The 26,000-nt window shown below is 47.2% G+C and overlaps 1 protein-coding gene across 1 annotated transcript in view; it reads right to left on the bottom strand.

The window, feature by feature from the left end:
* Nucleotides 1-26,000, bottom strand: part of gmcl1 (germ cell-less, spermatogenesis associated) — a 69,325-nt gene that overhangs the window by 17,759 nt on the left and 25,566 nt on the right. The window contains exons 4-8 of the mRNA XM_080216917.1: nucleotides 18,120-18,217; nucleotides 9,720-9,832; nucleotides 9,433-9,498; nucleotides 7,262-7,346; nucleotides 4,244-4,334 (exon numbers count right to left, since the gene is read on the bottom strand). Coding sequence (XP_080073043.1) covers nucleotides 4,244-4,334; nucleotides 7,262-7,346; nucleotides 9,433-9,498; nucleotides 9,720-9,832; nucleotides 18,120-18,217 — 453 coding nt within the window. The remainder of the gene's footprint in view (nucleotides 1-4,243; nucleotides 4,335-7,261; nucleotides 7,347-9,432; nucleotides 9,499-9,719; nucleotides 9,833-18,119; nucleotides 18,218-26,000) is intronic.

The following is a 26,000-nucleotide window of genomic DNA, read 5'->3' as shown; positions in this document are numbered from 1 at the left end:
CATTTGGAAACCAGTTTCTCGAAAGAACAGTGATAATCCATCACTTCTTGTGGCTGTCACCAAGTTAGCAAGGAAATAGTCCCGCTTTCCATCACCACATCAGCTCAACTAATGCTGTCAAAGTCTGTCGCATACAAACTTCCTGTAATTCCGCAGTACTTCTGAAACTGCCAGAGTGATAGAGTGTGAGACAGACTGAGAGAACAATGAATGTGTGCACGTGTGTGACAGAGAGAGGCAGAGAGGGGAGAGACAGAGAGAGGCAGAGAGGGGGGAGGGAGGGAGAGAGAGAGAGAGGCAAAGAGAGAGCGAGAGACAAAGGGAGTGAAATAAAGAGAGAGGGAGGAAGAGAGGGCGAGGGAGGTAGGAAGAGAGAGAGAGATTTGAGTGACAGAGTGGACTGAAGACAGTTGTCAGAATTTTAACACCTCACCTGCCCTGAGGCTCGTAAGATCCCGCCCGAGACCATTGGAGAATGCCATTCTGCAAGCCACGGGCGCCCCGATTCTGGGCAGGGCGTGCCGGTAAAATTCCAGCAAGCATGTGTGAGAGAGACAGAGAGCAGAAACAAAGAGAGTGAAAGTAAGAGAGAGAGCGAAAAGAGAGTGCAAGACAGAGAAAGAGATGAGAGAGATGGGTGAGGGAGCTAGATACAAAAGCGAGTGTGTGTGAACGAGAGTAAGGAAGAGATAGACAGCTGGAATGAGAGGAAGTGTGGCAGAAAGACAGAATGAGGACAGTTCCGTGTTCCATCCCAGCATTTGCAACTGTAGCTACTTTTCATATTTTAATCAGCAATGTTCTTGCATGCTTTTTTTTTTACCTTTGCTGCTTCTTATTAGTCTACTTGCTATTAATAAACCTTTTTGATCGTTTCAAGTAGAAACCATGCTCCAACAAATCATTTATTCTGCTTGTATCTAATTTGCAAACAAGTCCAGTGGGGGAATGGAACCAACGTGCTATAGTGACAAGGGTTTCTGTTGCAATCCTGCGCTCACTGCAGTCTTTTACATTTTCAAGTGTCCCTCACGCTACACACTCAGTCAAAAGCATTGCACCGATCATCTCCACGGTTACCAGCTGATGCCCCTGAAACATGCCTATCATTCACTGGAAAAGTGATTCAAGGTGGGCAGTGCCAGGGTCTCTGCAAGCATGTCACAGTCACCAAGGTTCACTGCATTGCTACCGAAAGCAGTCAGGTTATATATTTATTTAGTGTCACAAGTCGGCTTACAGTAACACTGCAATGAAGTTAGTGTGAAAATCCCCTCATCACCACACTCCGGCGCCTATTCGGGTACACTGAGGGGTAATTTGGCTCGGCCAATGCACCCAAACCAGCACATCTTTCGTATTATGAAAGGAAACTGGAGCACCCGGAGGAAACTCACGCAAACACAGGGAGAACATGCAAACTCCACGCAGACAGTGACCCAAGTCAGGAAATGAACCCGGGTCCCTGAAGCTGTGAGGCTGGCAGTTCTAACCACTGTGCCACCCATATGTTTCAGGGGATATAGTCATGGGCGATATTTAAAGTAAAAAGTAAAGTTTAAAGTTTATTTATTGGTCAAAGTAAGGCTTACATTAAAAGTATATTTATTTAGTGTCACAAGGAGGATTACATGAAGACTGCAATTAAGTTATTGCGAAATTTCCCAAATGGCCACACTCCAGCGCCTGTTCAGGTCAATGCACCCTAACCAGCACGTCTTTCAGAACGTAAGAGGAAACTGGAGCACCCGGAGGAAACCCAAGCAGACACGGGGACAATGTGCCAACTCCACGCAGACAGTAACCCAAGTCAGGAAATGAACCCGGGTCCCTGGTGCTTTGAAGCAGCAGTGCTAACCACTGTGCTCCCGTGCCATCCAGGGGACATAGTCATGGGCGATTTTTCATCCTGATGTGTGATAGAGTATGTTATTTTCTCTCCTCATGAAAAGACTGGGATTTTCACATTGCAATGATTTCAAGTCTTTTAAAGGTTGAAGTGATTGTCACTGAACTGACCAAACACATGGACTTGGGGTGCCCGAGGCAGCAGGTATTCACCAAAGCCAAATGGTACATTAGTACCTGACCATGCCAGACATCATACACAGAATGACAGAGCCGCACTGCACAGCCATGTAAGCACAACAGATCGCTGAAACTGTCACACCAGCAATGACCTCTGCTTTTCTTCAGACTCAACAAAATTGTGGGCAATGGGCAGAGGGAGTGGGCAAGATCAGAGGGAGTGGGCAAGGAGTCCAAGAAGCAAATATCAGAAAGCTCTACTGAAGAACGAGTGTTCACAAGATATAATGTGATGAAGCAGCACTGCTCCGAAAGCTCGTGATATCAAATAAACCGGCTGGACTTTAACCTGGTCTTCTAAGACACAAGATAACAGATAAGACACAAGATGCAGTGCTCACAAGATAAAGGCAGAGACCAAGCACAGAGTGGCATCCCTACTTTTTATAATGTTTCCAAGTTCGCCAACCCATACCGAATCCAGCCCATCATTTCACACCCTGTCCCCTCTCTGATCCCCAGACCTGCCCTGGCCTTTCAGGCAGTTTCTAATTCACACCAGGAGAGGCTACGACCTGATCTGTTGTTCAACTGTGCCGCGAGGCTCAATCTCAAAAAGGCAAAACTCAGGAGCTTCTTCAGGATGGATTCAGAAAGAATGTTCCCCATGGTGAGGGGAGCCCAGAACGAGGGGTAATCGTTTGAAGATAAGGGGTAAACCTTTTGGGTCACTGAAAGTGACAATGCAGGTGGACAAGGTAATCAAGAAGGCTTGCCTTCGTTGGCCGGGGCACTGAGTTTAGAAACTGGCAAGTCATGTTGCAGCTTTATAGAACCTTAGTTTGTCCACACTTGGAATATAGTGTTCAATTCTGGTCGCCACACTACCAGAAGGATGTGGAGGCTTTGGAGAGGCTACAGAAAAGATTTACCAGGATGTTGCCTGGTATGGAGGACATGAACTGTGAGGAGAGGTTGGAGAAACTTGGTTTGTTCTTACTTGAATGACGGAGGTTGAGGAAGCGATCTGATAGAAATCTACAAGATTATGAGGGGCATGGACAGAGTGGATAGTCTGAAGCTTTTTCCTAGGGTGGAAGCATCAATTACTCGGGGGCACAGGTTTAAGGTGTGAATTAAAGGAGAAGTACGAGGCAGATTTTTTTTACACAGAGAGTGGCGAGCGCTGGAACTCATTGCCGGGGGAGGTAGTGGAAGCAGGTATAGTCGTGACTTTTCAGGGGCATTTTGATAAGGGTGGGGAGCATGGTCGGCGCAGACTTGGGAGGGCGTACGGCCTGTTCCTGTGCTGTAATTTTCTTTGTTCTTTGACGGAGGAGAGGAGAAATTTCTTCACCCAGAGGGTGGTGAATGTGTGGAATTCACTACCACAGGGTGTAGTTGAGGTCAGAACATTGTGTGAATTCAAGAAGAAATTAGATGTAGTTCTTGGGGCGAAAGGGATCAAGGGATTATGGGGGTGGGGGGCAGGGCGGAGAAATTGGGACACTGAATTCGATGATGAGGCAAAATGATAATAAATGGTGGAGCAGGCTCAAAGGGCCAAATGGCCTCCTCCTGCTTCTCGCTTCTATGTTTCCAGGAAAGCAAACCTTCCTTAATGTCTGTCCTGGGGAAGATTCTGCTGTTTTCCCCTGTTCCTTCACTGGGAGGGACATGGAAGGGATTATGTTTGTTCATCAAACCCAGTGAGCTTGGACACAAATGGGAAACAGTCTAATGAACAGATGAGTAAGGTGCACAGACATTGCAAATTTACATCAGGATGAAAACAGGCAGTGTGAACTGACTGCAATCTACTGAGTCTGACAGCTTTTTATATTCCATTTATTACACAAAGGACAAATCATTGTTGCAGCTATCCGACAGTCAGCTTTATATAAATGTATTCCACAAGGCGTAAGTGGATGTGACGGCTGGAACCAATTGTGGCTAAACTCTCGAGAGAAGTACCCTGCGGCAATCTGCAGGCTTCCCACGGGACTGAGTGCTATTTAATGTTGGCTATTTACTTATCCTTAACGTGGATGAAAGAGACACAATGATAACCAGTGGCACACGGCAAGGTTTTACCCCAACTTTCTTGAGAAAAAGACACACTGCATTCTCGGGGCACTGTACGTTGCGCCAGCCGCAGTCATGTTCAGCCACACAGCCACAGGGATGAGCCCAGCAGACGGAAGACAGTGCTTACCTTTCCTACGTTTGGAGAACCAGGCATCTGCATCGGTTAACAATTGCTTCAAAGGGCCGTTCCAGGAGGGCACGAGTTGAAGGAACATCCACTGCAAAAAGGAAAGGACTGAATTCAAAAGCGGCCCGAGAGACACTGGGGGAACTGTTGCCCCCATGGACTGACCGTACCTTCACCCTGCCAGTGGGATTGGGCCATTACAACAAGAAAACGTGCACTGCGGAGGATTGGCTGTTTAAGATGGTTTACTCTTCGGCTAAAGCAACTCGAAAGCAGCAGACGGCGAAGTACAGGTCAGTTCTCATTGTGTTCAGCTGGTCTGAGGGCTGTAAATGTCAGTCAAAAACAACAGAGAATAAACATGTGAAACATGACAAGCATCTGTCTTTGCTTAGACAGTGCTCTATCCTGATGCAGATGACACTCAACTAGGTATCAAATATTTCTGCTTCTAAGACCATGAGACATAGGAGCAGATGGCCATTCAGCCCATCAAGTCTGCTGCTGCCATTCAATGAGTTTGTGAATGATTTGCTGCGATAACCCTCAACTCTACTTTCCCACCTTATCCCCATAACCCTCGATTCCCTTACTGATTAACAATCTGTCGACCACAGCCTTGAACATACCAAACAACCCAGTCTCTACAGCTCACGGCAGTAAAGAATTCCACTGATTTATACAACATCCTGTCTCATTGCAGGTGAAGAGAGGTGGCGGCCTGGTGGTATTATCGCTAGACTATTAATCCAGAAACTCAGCGAATGTTCTGGGGACCCGGGTTCAAATCCCGCCACGGCAAAGAAAAAAGTCTGGAATTAAAGGATCTACTGACGACCGTGAAACCATTGTCGGAAAAACCCATCTAGCTCACTAATGTCCTTCAGGGAAGGAAATCTGCCGTCCTTACCTGGTCTGGCCTACACGTGACTCACAGCAATGTGGTTGACTCTCAACTGCTCTCAGGCAACTCGTGATGGGCAATAAATGCTGGCCCAGCCAGCGACATCCACGTCCCATGAATAAACAAAAGTGACACCAAACTGGGTATAAAGTATTTCCTGCCTATCGAATACCCTGTCCTGTTGTAAATTGGGTATATTTGAGTGCAGTAGGTTTGAAAAATCAATCTGATGCTTGTTTGGGTATTGGTGCCCAGACATTGGAATAGAATGGTAATTACCTCCGTGATATCAAGAGTAATCTGGCAGTGTATTCCCGTGAGAGGATTCACAAACTCCTCACAGGGAGCTATGACTGGAGGAGGGATCATGGAGAGAGTGGAAGTGGGGATTTCCAGCAGCCTTTTGAGTGCAGAAAGGTTCTCGCACAGCAGAAAGGTCTGAGAAGCATGGACCGAAACAACTTGATAAGAACGAGGCCCCTCGCCCATCACTGGTTAGTCACTGGGCAGCTGAATAAAAACCAGGCTGGGAATTTGATTATCGGTCTGCTCACGGCATCACTGAGTGTGTTCAGGACTGAGACGGATAGATATAACAAAGAGAATGAAGGAAATTACAGCACAGGAACAGGCCCTTCATCCATCGAAGCCTGCACCAACCATGCTGCCCGACTGAACAAAAACCCCCTACCCTTCTGGGGACCATATCCCTCTATTCCCATCCTATTCAGGTGTCTGTCAAGATGCCCCTTAAAAGTCACTATTGTATCTGCTTCCACAACCTCCCCTGGCAGTGAGTTTGGGACACCCACCACTCGCTGTGTTAAAAAAAAACTTGCCTCATATATCTCCTTTAAACCTCACCCCTCGCACCTTAAACCTATGCCCCCTAGTAACTCTTCCACTCTGGGACAAAACTTCTGGCAATCCAGTTCTGACTTTCTGGACACTCATGGCATCAATGGATATGGAAATAGTGTGGGAAAGTGGTGTTGAGTTCGATCTAACTGAATGGCAGAGGGAGCTCAAGGGACCACATGGCCTACTCCTGTTCCTGTGTTCCTATTAATCCATCACTGGTGGCTAGGCCTATAGCTGCCTGGGTTCAAGGCATTGGAATTCCTTCCCCAAATTTCTCAACTTCTCTCTCCTCGTTTAAGATATTCCTTCAAACTGACAATGTGGGAAACTGTGCAGTTATGCACTTGGGAAGGAGGAATGGAGGCATAAACTATCTTCTGAATGGGAAAATGCTTCGGAAATCAGAAATACAAGGGCACTTAAAAGTCCTTGTTCAAGATTCTTTTAAGGTTAACGTGCAGGTTCAGTCGGCAGTTAGGAAGGCAAATGCAGTGTTAGCGTTCATATCAAGAGGGCGAGAATGCAACAGCAGGGATGTACTCCTGAGACTGTATAAAGCTCTGGTCAGACTCCATTTGGAGTCCTGTGAATAGTTTTGAGCCCTATATCTAAGGAAGGATGTGCTGGCCTTGGAAAGGGTCCAGGGGAGATTCACAAGAATGATCCCTGGAATGAAGAGCTCGTCCGTATGAGGAACAGTTGAGGACTCCGGGTCTGTACTACTTGGACTTTAAAAGGGTGAAGGGGGAATCTTCTTGAAATTTACAGGACAGTGCGAGACCTGGATAGAGTGAACATGGAGAGGATGTTCCCACTAGTAGGCAAAACTAGAACCAGAGGACACAGCTTCAGGCTAAACGGATGATCCTTTAAATCAGAGATGAGGAGGAATTCCTCTGGCCAGAGAGTGGTGAATCTGTGGAACTCTTTGCTGCAGAGGGCTGCAGAGGCCAGGTCACTGAGTGTCTTTAAGACAGAGACAGATAGGCCCTTGATTAATAGGGGGATCAGGGGTTATGGGGAAAGGCAGGACAATGGGGAAGAGAAAAATATCAGCCATGATTGAATGGTTGAGCATACACGATGGGTCGAGTGGCTTAATTCTGCCCTATGTCTTCTGACTTCACCATGTCTTTGGTGACCAGTCCCAATATCTTGTTATTTGGCTCAGAGTCACATCCCTGCTGATCACACTCCTGTGAAGGTGCCTTGTGGCATCTTTACAACAGTAAAGTTACAAAAGTGCTACATACCTTTTTGAGTGCTGTGTACACATCCATCTCCACTTGCATCACAAACAAGTCAGGTGAGCTGATCAACTTCTCCATCAGAACAATGCTGGACAGGTGGGGAAAAGAAAGATGATAATCTGAGCAGAACGACACGTTACCAGTAGCGTCAGTAGCAGAGTCCCCTATTCGCCCGCACGCACAGACGAAACACAGCAGAATCACATTCATCTGCTCAACTGGACAAGAGCAACACTGAACGAGAGAAGCTCGAGGTCCAGCATGGGGGATGTATCTGTTACAACTGCTTCACAATGGAGAGCATAGTTCTCAATCTCTGCTGCAGGTGTGAGGTTGCTTGTGCTACCAAATAAACCTGTTGGACTTTAACCTGGTGTTGTGAGACTTCTTGCTGTGCTTATCTCAATCCAACACCAGCATCTTCACAGCAGGTCTGAGTGGGCAGGAATGAGAGGTTTTTTTTAAATTTATTCATGAGAGTGCGGACATAGCTGGCAATGCCAACATTTACTGCCCATCTCTAACTGTCCCTTGAAGAGTGGCTTGCTCAGCCATTTCAGAGGTAGTTGAGAGTCAACCACACTGGTAAGGTCGGTAGATTTTCTTCAGTGAAGGACATGAGTGAACCAGATGGGTTTTTCTGACAATGGTTTTATGGTCATCATTCGACTTTCAATTCCAGGTTTTTACTGAATTTAAATTTCATCATTTAAATGTGGGATTTGAACTCGGGACCCCTCAGCCATTAATCTGGGTCTCTCGGTTATCAGTTCAGCAACAATATCACTACAACACTGCCTCTCTGGTTCGAGAGACAGGTCTGATGGGGTGAGCTGCCACAGGTGATCAAAGAGAGGACGTGTTCGTCCATCTGGCTCCAATGCTGAACAAATATCAGATTTGAACTGCAAAATATTCAGGCCATTCAGCCCATCGTAAGTGTGCCAGTTCACGTAAAGAACTTTCTAAGTCACCCCACTCCCACTGGTCTTACAAATCTTTCAACGGTTTTGCCAATTCTCTTTTGAAAAAGGTCCTCTTGAATCCACTGCCCCTTCAGACTTGCGCATGTTCCGAAACTCACGGCACAAAGGCAATTCAACTCATCTCTCCCTCTGGAGTTTTGCTCCTTGAGGTGGCTGACCCTGCTGCCAGTGGAAACAGTTCCTGCCCATCAACTCCATCAAAACCCTTCATGATTTTCAGCACCTCCATTAGCTCTCCCCTTAAACCTCTCTGCTGGAAGGAGAACAACTGCAGCTTCACGCGTCCCTCAGCCCTGGGATTAATTCCAGTACAATGCCTCTATCCCCTCTCCTGACATCCTCCCTGACCCGTAACCAGGCTGGCTGCCTAGCTTACTGCATCACAACAGTGGCTGCACTTCACAAAGTACTGGACTGGCTTCCTGGATTTGGAACGTCCCGAGACTGTGAAAGAAACGCACGGGTTGCTTTCGTTTCACTGAGTCACAGCACAGAAACAGGCCCTTCAGCCCTATCGGTCCATGCTGACCATGATGCCCTCCCAGCTAGTCCCAGTTGCCCGCGTTTGGCCCAGTGGCCAGCACTGCTGCCTCACAGCGCCAGGGACCCGAGTTTGATTCCCAGCTCCGGTCACTGCGTGGAGTTTGCACATTCTCCCCGTTATCTGTGTGGGTTTCCTCCTACACGCCAAAGATGGGTAGGGTTAGGTGGATTGGCCATGCTAAATTGACCCTTCGGGTCAGGGGTACCAGCTAAGGTAAATGCATGGGGGTATTGGGGGTAGGGTTTGGGAAGATGTGGTTGGTTCAAACTCGATGGGCCGAATGGCTTCCTTCTGCACTGGAGGACTCTATGATCCATCCCTTGAAGTTCAGGAGTAATGCAAGGAACATTGTTTTCACTCACAGCCGGACTGGTTACCTGGAATAATGAATAGGTGAAATCTCTGGAGTCATTTGCTAACTGTGCGACGCTCTGGATTTATTTGGTAAGAGTTGGCTGGAGAAGTGAACTCCCCCTCAGGGCTCTGAACTTTGCGAACTCGTTTGAGGAAACTTCAGCAGGAACTACGTCACCATTCACACAGTGAATTCTCTCAAAACAGCCAACGTTTCACGCGCTTCTCCCAAGCGGTGAAGAAGCAAGCAGAAGAGAGTTTGAACTGTTGAGAGAGCGGTGATGATTTACCTCAGATCCTTCAGCAGATCCACACTTTGATGTGTCATCAGGTTGTTCAAAAGCCACTCGAGGCATCTGGAATTGCGAAGAAAATCAATAAGCAATTCTCGATGAATGCCAGACTTTTAACGGCTGCAGCATAGTATTTCTGTCTTAGCGAGCAATAACAATGAAAGAACAATTAGTCAGGGCACTGCACCTCGGGGGCCATGGGACAATCATGAATAAAAATAACATCGACGCAACGCGACTCACAAGCAAAGTCAAAAAAAAACACAACATATTCCGGAACTCACTTCTGCCTGACTGAGTCAAGTCCGTAGGTTCCAGCTGCTGTGTAGAAGCTGCAGACAGATTTGGAGCTGATTGTCTCCTTCATAATCTCTCCACATTGCTGGATCAAAGCATCCTTCCAAAATCAAACAGAGAGAAAAGAGATGAAGAGTAAAGGGACTGTCGACTGCCTCCAGGCAGAACACAATCTCAGAGCCCTGAACTGAAACCAGTCTACCCCTGAGGGAGCATCACACATAGTTGTCACTGAATCTTTCCCATACTGATGTAACCTTTACATCACTGAAACATCTTACACCGTTTAGCAAATTTATCTTTTGACATCTGGAATGGCAGTAGAATCAGAATCACTTGTAACTTCCTCAAAGGAAATTAGATCAGTCGGAACATGTGCAGGGATTTCAAGAGAGTGGGACTAATTTAACTGCTCTTTCAAAGGGCTAGCATTGATACAATGGGCTGACAAGTGTCTCTTGCACTATACCATTCTCGGGCAGAATCAGTGAAGGCTCTTTGCAATGTAAAATGAATGGAGACCCACTGCTGGGTCTCCTCTTTGCCCTGTCATACCTCATTGCCACCCAGTATGGCTGGCCAATGACAGCACTCACCTGGTACAGGTATGTCCATGTTACTTCGGCTGAAAAGGCACCAGGAACTGATGCCTGGCCACATGTTACTCATGTACAACCTCAGCTGAACAATTCCTGCACTCGCGATGATGGGGCTTGCCCTAATTTGTCATGAAAATCAAACTGGTGCCCCAAAAGTTGTGAATTTACAACACCCTGCACAGCCACCTACACACAAGACTCCTTCCCTTCCCTGTGACACTGACTCACTGTCACACAAGCTGGTTCTGGCTAACGCAGCTGACACAAACTCATTTTCCTTGCTGAAGATGTGAGCTGGATCTGAGAAGGTGCTGTGCCCAGTGCTCTCGCACCCAATGGAAAAGGAGAGACAATGACCTCAACATCAGCACGGGCACTGACACTCAGAGAAATCCACTCGGATGCCAGCTACCTTCATTCAGGAAGTTCGAAACCCGGCAGGGGTTCCCCTCCAAGGCACATCGTGCGGCTCTTCCTGCGGGGTAAGGCATAGTGCGTGACACAAATCCATGCCCCACTATTAGACTGGGAGAGGGCCAATGCAGGGTCCATCGGGGAGCCTAGTCTGAATCCATGGCCCACTGATTTCAGGATGTCCAAACCTCCTGCCCAGGACAGGGAGGACGCTACAATGATCTATTTGAATTAGGCTCCTGCTGTGATATTGCAGAATAGCCCCATACAATAAGTGCCTTTTGCAGCACTCCGTGTGGCCAAGAAATACAGGAATGTTCCCCCCGACCCCATGCTGAAAGTCTTGTGTCAACCGTGAGCTCTCTCTTCGCTGTGTCATCGCCACCGGCCTCTCTCGCTCCAGTCAACTGTGGTCAATCCCCTTCTCCCTCACACAAAACTCCAAACTCCGAGCTTCCACCTCCCAAGAGATGTCTCTTCTCTCCCCCAGCCTGCTCCCATCACATCCCCAAATACTGGAGATTTCAGGAAGCGTAAAGAAGAACACGTCCCTATCTATGTCAATGGGGACGAAGTAGGAAGGGTCGAGAGCTTCAAGCTTTTAGGTGTCCGGATCACCAACAACCTGTCCTGGTTCCTCCATGCTGACAGTATAGTTAAGAAAGCCCACCAATGTCTCTTCTTTCTCAGAAGACTGAAGAAATTTGGCACGTCTTACAACGACTTCTCATCAACTTTTACAGATGCACCATAAAAAGCATTCTTTCTGGTTGTATCACAGCTTGATATGGCTCCTGCTCTGCCCAAGGCTGCAAGGATCAACAAAAGGTTGTGAATGTAGCCCGATCCATCACTCAAACCAGCCTCCCATCCATTGACTCTGTCAACACTTCCTGCTGCCTCGGCAAAGCAGCCAGCATAATTAAGGACCCTACGCACCCAAACATTCTGTCTTCCAGCTTCTTTCTTCGGGACAAAGACACAAAAAGCCTGAGGTCACGTACCAACCGACTCAAGAACAGCTTATTCTCTGTTGCTGTCAGACTTTTGAATGGACTTACCTTGCTCCCCTACACCCTAGCTTTGACTGTAACACTACATTCTGCACTCTCTCATTTCCTTCTCTATAAACGGTATGTTTTGTCTGTATAGTGCGCCAGAAACAATACTTTTCACTCTATGTTAATACACGTGGCAATAATAAATCAAATCAAATCAAACCATTGCCTTGGGATACAATCTCCAGCCATACGCCAACCAACTGGTCCATCTTGGTGTTCATGCTTCTTCTTATCTTATCAGCTCATCGTATCACCACCTTCCCCTCACACTTTGCAAGTGTCTCCTCAAACATATTTGTGTTATTTATCTCACTACCAGAAACTTCTCCTGAAAGCCCTGCTGGATTTATCAGTGAAGAAATCTCACAACACCAGCCCAGTCCAACGCCGGCACCTCCACATCAGGATTTATCAGTGACGATCCTCTCTTGAGGACCCCTAGTTTTAATCACCCCCACAAGTGCAAATATCTCCATGCCTTTCCCACGCAACACCTGATAAATTTCAAGATCTCCATTCTCTTTCCTGGAACATAGAGCCCCAGACTGTTCAATCGTTTCTGATGGGAGTTGGGTTTGGATGGATGCAATCAAGAAAAGTTAACATGGTTCTGTTATGGAGAACGAATCTTGGAAAAGATACAGAAAGCGACGACAAAGCTGATCCCTAACAATGAAGGGCTGAAAACCAAGTCTGTTCATTCTTAGAATGAGGAGAGTCGGAGGAGTCTTTATTCAGGGAGACAGGATATCCCGGTGGTGTGGCAATGGTTAATGTGGAGTATGATTCCAAGTCAACCCACAGCTTGTAGAATGGAGCAGGGTAGTTACCAGCCAGTGTTGTGTTTACGCTTGCACTTGTACAAGGATAATACAGTGGCACAATGGTTAGCCCTGCTGCCTCACAGCGCCTCACTGTGTGTGCGGAATTTGCACCTTCTCCCATGTCTGTGTGGGTTTCCTCCCACTGTCAAAGACGTGCGGGTTAGGCCATTCTAAATTGCCTCTTAGTGTCAGGGGACTAGCAGGGCAAATATATGGGGTTATGGGGATAGGACCCGGGTGGGATTGTTGTCGGAGCAGCTTCGATGGGCTGAGTAACCTTCTTCTGCACTGTTGGGAAACTATGATTCTACGAGAGCAGTAGATATTCTGTTTGATCTTCTTGCTCAGTACTTGAGGGGGTTCTGCTCTTTCTATCTTCTCCCTGAGAATAATGTCTGCTGCTGATCAACCAAAGAATTGTGGGCAGACCCCTGGCCTGAGCTTGATCTTCAGAGCTCCGGTAGACTGTCAAACTGTCAAATTATTCTGTTACACTGGCTGAATAAACTGACCGCAAATCCACGTCTGCACTCTCACATAAAAGAGCTTCTTGGTGATGCACTGGCGGCCTGCGGAACAGTAACCTAGCAACGGGCTGCATCCCCCAGTGAGGAAGGCCAAGGGGAAAAGCAAAATATTAAAGCTTTTCCAACAGCAGGAGGCAAGGAAGAGAAAAGCTAAAGCAGCTTCCAAAACTCATTGGTGCAATCTGAGCTCATCCCAGGCAGCAGAAAGCGGAGTGCTCACTGACCCAGCCTGGCTCCCACCCTGCCAACACCTCCATTTGTGGTGACCAGCCTCCCATCCAATGACCCTGTCTACTCTTGCTGCTGCCTTGACAAAGCAGCCAGCATAATTAAGGACCCCGTGCACACCAGACATCCTCTCTTCCACGTCTTCTGTCGGGAAAAAGATACAAAAATCTGAGATCACGTACCAACTCACTCAAGAACAGCTTCTTCCCTGCTGCTGTCAGACTTTTGAATGGACCTACCTTGAATTAAGTTGATCTTTCTCTCCACCCTGGCTATGACTGTAGCACTACATTCTGCACCCTCTCCTTTCCTTCCCTATGAATGGTATGCTTTGTCTGTGTCGCGCGCAAGAAACAATATTTTTCACTGTATGTTAATACACGTGACAATAATAAATCAAAGCAAATGAAAATCAAAAAAAGACATACAGTATACTTGCCTTTATTAGCTGAGACATAAAGGTTAAGAGCATGGAGGTTATGCTGGAACTGTATAAAACGTTGGTTAGGCCACAGCTGGAGTATAGTGTGCAGTTCTGGAATCTACAATAAAGGAGGGATGTGATAGCACTGGAAAGGGTGCAGAGGAAATTTACCAGGATGTTATCTGGGCTGGAGAGTTAGTTATGAAGAGAGATTGGATAGGCTGGGGTTGTTTCATTGGAATCGAGGAGACTGAGGGGCACAGATAGAGTAGGCAGGGAGAAACTTCTCCTCTTGGCGGAGGGCTTATCACAGGATTCCTACAGTGCTGAAGGAGGCCATTTGGCCCATTAAGTCTGCATCGACTCTCGGATACAGCATCTTACCCAGGCCCATACCGACCACCGCCCCCCCCCACCCCCGGCCTATTCCTTTAGCCCCACACATTTACTCTGGCCAATCCACCTAACCTGCACATCTTTGGACTGTCGCAGGAAACCGGAGCACCTGGAGGAAACCCACACAGACACGGGGAGAAAGCACAAACTCCACACAGTGACCCGAGGCTGGAATTGAACCCAGGTTCCTGGCGCTGTGAGGCAGCAGTGCTAACCACTGTGCCACCGTGCAGCCCTTCAAATCTGCAGGTGGAAGATGCAGCCAACGGAGGCATTGGCCTCGCAGTATTATCGCTCGACTATTAATCCCGAAATTCAGCTGATGTTCTGGGGACCCGTATTTGAATCCTGCCACGGTAGCTGTGGAATTTGAATTCAAAAAAAATCTGGAATCAAGTATCTACTGATGACCATGAAACCATTCTCGATTGTTGTAAAAACTCATCTGGTTCACTAATGTCCTTTAGGGAAGGAAATAGAACATAGAACACTACAGCACAAATAGGTCCTTCGGCCCACAAGTTGCGCCGATCACATCCATACCTAGCAAGCCATAGAACTATCTGTAACTCCCAATCCCATTAGATCCCATATACTCATCCAGAAGTCTTTTAAAAGACCCCAGCGAGTTCGCCTCTACCACCACTGGCGGCAGCCGATTCCACTCGCTCACCACCGTCTGAGTGAAAAACTTTCCCCTGACGCCTCCTCTGTACCTGCTTCCCAGCACCTTAAACCTGTGTCCTCTTGTAGCGACCATTTCAGCCCTGGGAAATAGCCTCCGAGAATCCACCCGTTCTATTCCTCTCAACATTTTATAAACCTCTATCAGGTCGCCTGTCAACCTTCGTCTCGATGTGGGTATGCCGGCGTTGGACTGGCGTAAACACAGTAAAAAGTCTGACAACACCAGGTTTTAGTCAGACATCAAGTTTTTCTAAACTGTCTGTGCTTTATATGCTCTGTCTGAGGCCAGAACTCTCCATTCACCCGACGAAGGGGCTAACCCGAAAGCTTGTGAGTATATTATCAAATAAATAGGTTGGACTAAAACCTGGTGTTGTCAGACTTTTTACTGAACCTTCGTCTCTCCAGGGAGAAGAGACCTAGCTCCCTCAACCGATCTTCATAAGGCATGCCTCCCAATCCAGGCAACATCCTTGTAAATCTCCTCTGCACCCTCTCAATAGCTTTCACATCCTTCTTGTAGTGAAGCGACCAGAACTGCGCACACTACTCCAAGTGGGGTCTGACAAGCGTCTTATAAAGTTGCAGCATTACCTCCCGACTCCAAAACTCAATCCCTCGATTAATGAAGGCCAGTACACCACACGCCTTCTTGACCACATCCTCCACCTGCGAGGCTGATTTAGGAGTCCTATGGACCCGGACCCCAAGATCCTTCTGCTCTTCAACACAGCTAAGATTCCTACCCTTGATATTGTACTCCTTCATCCCATTGGTCCTGCCAAAATGGACCACGGTACATTTATCCGCGTTGAAGTCCATCTGCCACTTCTCCACCCAGTCTTGCATCCTGTCTGTGTCACGCTGCAACTTCTGACATCCCTCCAGACTATCCACAACACCACCAACCTCTGTATTGTTGGCAAACTTACTAACCCATCCCTCCATTTCCTCATCCAGGTCATTTATGAAAATGACAAACAGCAAGAGTCCAAGAACAGATCCCTGGGGCACTCCACTGGTGACCGACCTCCATGCAGAAAAAGACCCATCCACAACCACTCTCTGCCTTCTGCAGGCAAGCCAGTTCTGGATCCAAGAATCTGCCATCCTGACCTGATCTGGCCTATATGTGATGCCAGAGACATAGCTATGTAAAAAAAAAACTTATTAGTCACAAGTAGTTTTACATTAACACTGCAATGAAGTTACTGTCGCCCTCGTCGCCACACTCTGGCACCTGTTTGGGTGTACTGAGGGAGCCAATGCACCCTATGGATGGAAAGGGATTTGGTTTATGGAAGGAAAGGGATTTCGTTTATGGATGGAAAGGGATTGGTTTATGGCTGGAAAGGGATTGGTTTATGGCTGGAAAGGGATTGGTTTATGGCTGGAAAGGGATTGGTTTATGGATGGAAAGGGATTGGTTTATGGATGGAAAGGGATTGGTTTATGGATGGAAAGGGATTGGTTTATGGCTGGAAAGGGATTGGTTTATGGATGGAAAGGGATTGGTTTATGGCTGGAAAGGGATTGGTTTATGGCTGGAAAGGGATTGGTTTATGGCTGGAAAGGGATTGGTTTATGGCTGGAAAGGGATTGGTTTATGGATGGAAAGGGATTGGTTTAGGTGAGAGGGTCATTGCTTTTTTCTTAGTTGGTTGGCGCAACATCGTGGGCCGAAGGGCCTGTTCTGCGCTGTAATGTTCTATGTTCTATTTGAACCAGCACGTCTTTGGACTGTGGGAGGAAACCAGAGCACCTGGAGGAAAACCATGGAGACACAGGGAGAATGTGCAGACTCTCCACAGACAGTGACCCAAGCCGAGTTTCGAACCCTGCTGCTGTGAGGCCTTTGGGGAAAGGGAAGTCAACTTGCTCAGCAGCCCTGAAGTGTGGGTTTGAGCAGATAATGCAAAGGTTCAGCTGGACAGTAAAAAATAACAAATGACAGGGTGCTGAGGAGAGTGAATGAAGAAGTAAATGCCCTGAACACAATGAGGAACAGAGCGTCTGAGGCAGGCACATCACGTAAGGAAACAAGACTTCTGAAAAAATGAGGGAGGAAAAAGAGGAAATAAAAGAGTACCATCTTGGATCACAGATCATAGGATTCCTACAGTGCAGAAGGAGGCCATTCGGCCCATCAAATCCGTACTGAATCCCACTCAAGGCCCCATTCCCGTCACCGGGAAAACTGAAGTCTTGAAAACTGAAGGGAGTTATTGAAAAATGAAAAGGCTGTCGCCTGATGAAGGAGCAGCACTCCAAAAGCTCACGATACCAAATAAACCTGTTGGATTTTAACCTGGTGTTACGACGCTACTTCCTGTGCCCCACCCCGGTCTAACACCGGCATCTCCACATGACAACAGATTTGAGAGTCGAGACATCTAGAAAGACTGGTATGAGTTCAGGAGGTGCTCTCGATGAAAGGAGGAGGGTGAGGGAGAGAGGTGAAGAGGCTCAGATGGGAATTTCAGAGTTCAAGGCTGAGACAAGTGAACGAGCGGGCAGCAATAAGGCCATAAGACATAGGAGCAAAATTAGGCCATTCGGCCCAGCGAGTCTGCTCTGCCATCCAATCATGGCTGATATTTTTCTCATCCCCATTCTTCTGCCTTTTCCCCATGACCCCTGATCCCCTAATTAATCAAGAAACCATATGTCTCTATCTTAAAGACACTCAATGACCTGGCCTCCACAGCCTTCTGTGGCAATCCACAGATTCACCACTCTCTGGCTGAAGAAATTCCTCCTCATCTCTGTTTTAAAGAATTGTCCCTTTAGCCTGAGGTTGTGCCCTCTGGTTCTAGTTTTTCCTACCAGTGGAAACATCCTCTCCGTGTCCACTCTATCCAGACTTTGCAGTATCCTGTAAGTTTCAGTAAGATCCCACTCCCCTCCGCCAACCATCCTTCTAAATTCCAATGTTGGGGCCAATTATTCCAGAGGACACAGTCAGGAGCACAGAGATTTCAGATGGACATGGAGAGGAAAGAGGTTACAGAGAGAGAGAAGTGGGAGGTTAGGCAATTACTAACGCAGACACCGGTTTGTCATTCACACCAGGGAAACATCAGTGTCAGTTTCTGATGAAGACTAGCTGTGAGCTGTGGGAGCTCGGACAGTTCTTCCCAAGCTCACATGGCGGGAGAGTGGGGTTGGGCAAAGGGTTACAGTGATTCCTCAGCGCCAAACGTTTGCTGTTGCATTTCGAGGCTTACCAGCTGAAGCATACAGGCAGCTGCCAGGATCGTCACCACTCGACTCGGATGGATTAAGACATCGTCTCGATACAACGACCCGAACACCACTTGCAGTGCTGCCAGAGAGAGGAGTGGAATAAGAGCTCAACATGATACAAACACATTCACTGGAAGGTCGTCAGATCCTGTCAAATCACTCAATCACCTCTCACTGTGAATTCTATGCAAGGTGGCCGTGTTGCTCCGTGAGTGGGGAAGCTGCTGAACATTTGAACGTACAAATTAGCAGCAGTTGCCCACTTAACCCCTCAAGCCTGCTCTGCCATTCAATAAGATCATGCAGGTCTGACTGCACCCTCAACCTCACAGCCCCCGATAACCTTTCACACCCAAGAATCTATCTGTCTTTACTTGAAAATATTCATACTTTCCTTCCACCGCCTTTTGAGGAAGAGAGTTATGGAGACTCACCCCTGAGAGAAAATGATTTTCCTCATTATTATGGTTCAGGTCAGAAACTCCAAAGGGGGTGGCACAGTGGTTAGTACTGCTGCCTCATAGCTCCAGGGATCCGGGTTCGATTCCCGGCTTGGGTCACTGCCTGTGTGGAGTTTGCACATTCTCCCCATGTCTGCGTGGGTTCCCTTTGGGTGCTCTGGTTTCCTCCCACAGTCAAAGATGTGCAGGTTAGGTTGATTAGATATGCTAAATTAACCCTTAGTGTCCTGGGATGTGGTAGGCTAGAGGCATTAGCAGGGTAATCATATGGAGATAGGGCCAGGATGGGATTGTTGTTGGTCCAGACTCGATGGGCCGAATGGCCTCCTTTTGCACTGTAGGGTTTCTATGGTTTCCTAATGCTCACGTGATTCTGGACTTGAGACTTTTGGATGAAACCTGTAGTTTTCTGCATCGACTCAGAACAGTTTGAAGTCAGAATAGCTTCCTCAGACACCCGGGACTTTTGGCAAGCCACCAAATGCCAATTACCTCTTTCAGAAAGGCAAGACGTTGCTTTCAGCTAGCCAGCAGAATTTCCAAAACCAGCGAGAGAGAGAGACAAAATGGTCCTAGTTTTAGGCTCTCCCACGAGAAGAAACATCCTCTCCACATTCACCCTGTCAATATCCTAGTGGATACAAGCTGAGCCTATCCAATCTGTCCTCATTCACCAACCTGCCCATTCCAGGTCTTGGTATTAAAGCTGTGATGATATCAATCCAAGAGTAATATTTCCCACTGGTTACTGACAGAGCAATCTCCCAATCCAGCAAGCATTCAAACACAACAAACAGGGCAGGAAGAGGCCATCTGGACCTAACAGTCTATTCCATCATTCAAGACAACCATTGGCTGGTCGACACTTTCCAAGCCAACCCCTCAATTCCCTTGGGACTCTAAATATCTATCAATCTCAGCCTGCAATATACCCAGTAATTTTTCTCGGTAATATTGTGAACCTCTTCTTTTAATCGAATGCTATCCTGACCCTCCTCAATTCAACATGCATTCATCACCATTCTTACACAGCTTTTACTTCTCCACAGATTGATTAAAAATGATGAAATATTTATTTAAATGTTTGTCACTTGTCCAGCGAGAATTGGTCTATTTAATGTAAATTCCTAAAATTCCCAAATTGCCACCCTGATCTGTGGTCTTGGCTTTACTCTGAACAAATTTCACCACCCGCCGCCCCCCCCAACCTCACCTGCTGCACCTGCCCATCACAGCCACACACCCCCATCCGGTTTGCAGCACCATCCTTTTAAAATCTGTCTCCCGACACCAACCTATTTTTGTTAGAAGGCCATTCTGCGGCCAAGAGAGCTGGTCACAGTGATTCCAGCCCTCTTTAAATCAGGCCCATCCCAATGGAACAGCTCTCTTTCCCCACTCCTGGTGCCATGTATGCCACACCAATTTGTGCGTCACTCATTCAAGCAGCTGATCTGGTAATCCCAATATCACCTCAGGGCATGGCTCAGGCAGTAATCCAGAGATTATTACCCTGCAGGCTTTGCTTTTTAAATCTGATGGCTTTTACTGGCTGATTTAAATGGGTGCTTAGGAGGATCATGCCAACTGGGTTCTTCCCCTCCCACTCCCAATTCCCCTCCAGCAGCAAGATGTTTTTAACCCCCCTGTCTCCAGATGATCAACCTTCCTGGCCTACAGAGCAACATCAATCACTCTTACTGTTCCTAAACATGACCACGTTCCACTCCAGAGGCTGGCTGTGTCGCTGTTACTGTGCTCACCCACCCAGCTGGCCATGTCCTCGCTCACACAGGTGGCAAGGACTTCCAAACTGCTGGGTTTGGGCAAAGGCTCCTCCAGTTTTGGATTTCCTTAGCTATCTGCCTCACTGCCCCTGACCCTATCCAGCTTCTTCACCAAGGAGGTGTGACTGCTTCCTGGATCAAACCGCCCTGCTAACTCTTCCGTTCCCTCCCTGAAGCCACCCAATGGTCAGATCCTCGCAAAGCAGACAACTGCTGCAGATGTCTGGAATCACAACGCTCTCCATTCTCACCTCAGCCAACTTTATTGAGCTCATTAATGACTTACATACAGCCTTTGGTCCTTTCGCTGACAGTGTGATCTCGTCTGAAGTGAAATGCAGATTAAAGTGAACTATTGACCTTCAGCATGAACACCGGAGACAATATAGAGCACCACCTTTCCCCCCCCCAATCCCCACGTACACCAAATCCCTGCTCAACATCACTCCGCGATCAACAGGCAGAGAATCCGAGCGCAGCTTCACGTTTGCAGATGTTAAAACCCTCACTGTTCTCAGAACAATGGAGCAGCGCAAAAATGTCCAAAAAGGTGGTGCTGTGAACAGGGTGGGAGGGGCAGGTGGAGCCGGTGAGGGGATCCGCTGAAGTGAGAAATAAAGGACAGACTAACAAGAACCACCCGAGTCGCAGGCAGTAAACTCTTTCAAACTGGCAGCATGCACAGGCTGTTCATCCAAGTCAGCCCACTCTCTGTCTCCTGCAAACCTGTGATCCATGGGGGCCACGGCTGAAGCTGAAATCAGAGTTCCCATTTATTAACGCATTTCTCAGGCTGCCGATACGAAGAGAACTTGGTGCTGATTTATTGAGGCAAACCCACTCTCCAAAAGGCATCCCCCCCCCACCCAGCTCACAACAGTTGACCAGTGGAGGCAGGGGGAGGGGACACCGTAGATTCCCTACAGTGCAAAAGCAGACTATTCGGCCCATTGAGTCTGCACCAACCACCATCCCACCCAGATCCTGGGACTCGAATGGAGCGCTGCCCACAGTGTCATGTATGCAATCACGTGGTCAGAGAACACTGTCAGCGATTAGCCTGAATGGTGCAAGACCATACTTGGAGCTACCAATCAAGGTGTTCATGTTTAAACACACACGCTTCAAGATCTCATCAACAAGCCACTACCACTGCAAAGCAAAGAACATGAAGATTTCCCAGGATGCGACCAGGACTTGATGGTTTGAGTTACAAGGAGAGGCTGGGCTTTTTCTCTGGACCATAGAAGGCTGAGGGGTGATCTTGGAGAAGTCAAGAAAATAATGTGGGGCAAAGATCAGCTAGATAGTCAACATCTTTTTCCAAAGACAGGGGAGTCTAAAACTCGAGGGTATAGGTTTAAGGTGAGAGGGGAGAGATACAAAAGGATCCAGGAGGGCAATTTTTTCACACAGAGAGTGGTGAGTGTCTGGAACAAGCTGCCTGAGGTAGTAGTAGAGGCGGGTACAATTTTGTCTTTTAAAAAGCATTTAGACAGTTACATGGGTGAGATGGATAAAGAGGGATATGGGTCAAATGCAGGCTTAGTGGTAAAAACTGGACAGCATGAACAAGTTGGGCCAAAGAGCCTGTTTCCATGCTGTAAACCTTGGTGATTCTGAGATCATTGCTTCTGTGGAGAACGATGAGGAAAGAGATTGTAGGAGGCGAAAGAGACTGGGTGGGCGGGGGGGGGTGGTGTGGAGAGAGAGAGAGAGACAAGATACGAAGATGTGGCAAGAATGCTTCTCTCTCCACAGATGCGGCCTGACCTGCTAAGATTCCCAGCATTTGGTGTTTTTATTTCCTAATTTCCAGCTTTTTTCTCCAAATTCCTTCATGGGATGTGTGTGTTGTTGGCAAAGCCAGGGCTTGGTAACGTGATGGCGAGAAGCTGCTGCATTTTGCTTGGTTCAATTAGCTTATCGAGGTTTGAAGTGACGGGAATTGCATAATTTCTTGTGCAGCGTTGGGGGTGGGGGGGGGGGTGCATCAGGAAGGTCAGGTAATGAGATCCTTAGGTACCAGGGAAAGAGGAAATCTGCCGCTGAAGGAAATTTGGATCATTAAGATTCTGAATTGTGATTTTGGAAAAGAAACAGTAATATAGCTGCACAGGGACTGCTGTCCGGCCCAAAACAGCATGATAAGCTTGCAGAGATAATCACAAATCCACTTGCAGAAACCTTGTGCAATCATACAGAATTTTAAAAACTGCCTGATCTTACCAGCAGTGGTTAATATTGCATGAACACGTTTACTGTGCTGACAATAAGATGGAACGCAAAGGGGTCTCCCAAACTGGGAGAAAACCCACCATCAGCTGCTAAGTGGTGTTTTTTTTTCAGCAGAATAAACACCATTCCTCTTACCCTGGGGGATCCGGAGCAAGCTCCAACCCAGACCGACATTCAGAGAACTTCATTTTTGCTGGAGGAGCTGAAGATGCAACAGATTGTTGCTACCTGTGCCTTTGAGGGCAATGGAATTCAATGCAACAGTAATGGTAATGCAGCTGCCACCACCTGTAGGAGACACTCACTGCTGTGCCCGACCGGTGAAGTATAAAGGGAATAAGATGCACCGCTGGCAAATCCAGAGGGCCATTTGCAGAACTTTGATGTAACAAGAACTCACCACTGCCTCTATCCCGGCAGCCTTGGTGCAGCTGAAGAGCTTGTGAAATACCAGCAAATCCACTGTAATATTGCTCATAGCAAGTCAGAGGATATTGTGTTTCAGGTCATGCCTGTTGACAGATCTATTAATTTGGTGGGTGCTCATTCCTCGCTCTCTCTTAATGCTGAGCTCCAACTGCACTCACCAAAGGCAGCAGAATGGAGATGAGCAGCTCAGCAAGTCTGTGACATTGTCCACCAGGCTACAGGTTCTTGTTTCTGTGAACTTCCATCTAACTCAGCAATTGTCAATCACACATCAGCTTTTATGCTCAACAGATACACTGGTTTCCCCACCCAGCAACCTTCAATCCCACCAACTTCATCAAATCTTTCCATATCCCAATCCTTCACATCGCAGCTAACTCCTCCAATACTAACACCATCAGGTGACTCACCTGATGAAGGAGCAGCACTTCAAGAACTCATGGCTTTTGCTACCAAATGAACCTGTTGGACTTTAACCTGGTGTTGAGAGACTTCTTACTGTGTTTACCCCAGTCCAATGCTGGCATCTCCCCACCTTGGTAAATGCACACAGGGTTACGGGGTTGGGGGTGGGGGGTGGTGCTGGGAGGGATGCTCTTTTGGAGAGTCTGTGCAGACTCGGTAGGCTGAATGGACCCTTTCTGCAAATGTAGGAATTCTATGGTTCTATGATTATACTGAGGGGCAGATCAGGCTTGAGGGGCTGAATGGCCTCTTTCTGCAATGCACGGACTCTATGGTTTTATGACTACAGTGAGGGGCAGAGAAGGCTCAAGGGGCTGAATGGGTTAACACCTGCTCTGAGTCCTAACGTTCACACATCAGAAATCACTTCCATCGCATGCTCAGTGCCGAAACTGAGGAAAAGATTTGATCAATTCAGAAACATAGCTGGCGGCCATTTGTGAATTATTACTGCAATGAGAAAACTGAACTTAGATTTTGTTACTGAATACAAATACTTACAGGAGACTAAGGAAACTTGACCTCCTCTTGGGAAATAAAGAAGGGCAGGTGACAGGAGTGTTAGTGAGGGATCACTTTGGGACCAGTCACCATTATTCCATGAGTTTTAAGATAGCTATGGAGATTGATAGGTCTGGCCCAAAAGTTAAAATTCTAAATTGGGACAAATGCAAGATGATGCATTTTGGTAGACTGAACCAGGGCAGAACTTACTCAGTTAATGGTCGGACACTGGGGAGAGTTATAGAATAAAGGGATCTTGGGGTACAAGTGCATAGCTCCTTCAAAGTGGAGTCACAGGTAGACCGAGTCGTGAAGGCATTTGGTATGCTTGGTTTCATTTGTCAGAACATTGAAACAGGAGTTGGGACGTCTTATTGAAGTTGTACAAGACATTGGTAAGGCCGCACTTGGGATACTGTGTACAGTTCTGGTCACCCTCTTATAGAAAGAATATTATTAAACTGGAAGAGTGCAGAAGAGATTTACTCAGACACTATTGGGACTTGATGGTTGGAGTGGTAAGGAGAGGCTGGATAGACTGAGACATTTTTTTCCCTGAAGCACTGGAGGCTGACAGAGGTCTATAAAATAATGAGGGGCATGGATCAGCTAAATAGTCAACATCTTTTCCCAAAGGTAGGGAAATCTAAATCTATAGGGCATGGGTTTAAGGTGAGAAGAGAGAGATTCAAAAGGGTCCAGAGGGGCAATTTTTTCACATAGAGGGTGGTGAGTGTCTGGAATAAGTTGCCAGAGGTAGTAGAAGAGGCGGATACAATTGTGTCTTTCAAAAAGCATTTAGACAGTTACACAGGTAAGATGGGTGTCGAGGGATATGGGCCAAATGCAGCCAATTGGGATGAGCTTTGTGCTAAGAACTGGGCGGCATGGACAAGTTCGGCCGAAGGGCCTGTTTTCATACTGTAAACCTCTCTGACTTTCTGACGGCCAAATACAGATGTTCTGTTATCTTGGCGGGCAAGCGTTGTTCATATTTGAATTCATTCTGTTGATCTTTTAATCTGCACTGATTGTAATGATTTACCCTGGAGAAAGAAAACTCAAGCCCCAGTTGGCCAATGGTGTGCTGAAGTGTGGAACACAATGCCTTCAGCAGAAATTGCCATGACTGAATTTCAACCTTTACTGGCTTGACATTCCAAAAACTGTGTGTAATCATGTTCTCATGACTCTCATTTTCTAAAATGAAAAAAAGTCAACCAAATGTCAACAAATTAGTACTGTTGACATACACTTTTTTCTTTATTCTTTCTGGGAATGCCAGTGTCACCGGCTGGGCCAGCATTTATTGCCCATCCCTAATTATCCTTAGAGGCAAGTTGAGAGTCACCACATTGCTGTGGGTCTGGAGTCACATGTTGGCCAGGCCAGGTAAGGACGGCCGATTTCCTTCCCTGAAGGACATTCGTGAACCAGCTGGGCTTTCACAACAATCGTCAATGCTTTCAATGGTTACCATCACTGAGACTAAAGATTCCAGATCTATGATTTTTTTTATCAATTGAATTTAAATTCCACCAGCTGTTGGGATGGGAGAAAGGGAATGTAAATAAAGATACAGAAGGCTGAGGCCATAAGACAGTAAGACATTGGAGCAGAATTAGGCCACTCGGCCCATCAAATCTTAAGAGGTGCTAAAAGTGTCCATTAAGTGATCAGAATGCGAGATTGGCAGAACAGACGGAGAAGTGGTGAACGGACTGCCTGAGGACTGTGGCAGCTGCCCTGAAGTGAGGGAGATGGAAGCAGTGGAGAGGGTGTGGAAAGCAGAGCTGGAACAGAGACGTGGAAAAATAGAAGTGAAAAAGGATGATAAACTGGATGAAATGGGGTGAAGGCGGAGCAGAGAGTTGATGGTCTGAAATTGTTGAATCTCTGCTGTTTCTCTTCACTCTTAGCTCTGACGAAGGGTCAGCCAGACTCGAAACGGTGACTGTATTCTCTCTCCACAGGCACT

Source organism: Carcharhinus amblyrhynchos, chromosome 34 (assembly GCF_965287045.1).
Source record: "Carcharhinus amblyrhynchos chromosome 34, sCarAmb.v2.hapA, whole genome shotgun sequence".
NCBI lineage: Eukaryota > Metazoa > Chordata > Chondrichthyes > Carcharhiniformes > Carcharhinidae > Carcharhinus > Carcharhinus amblyrhynchos.
This window is presented reverse-complemented; position numbering and strand designations above follow the sequence as displayed.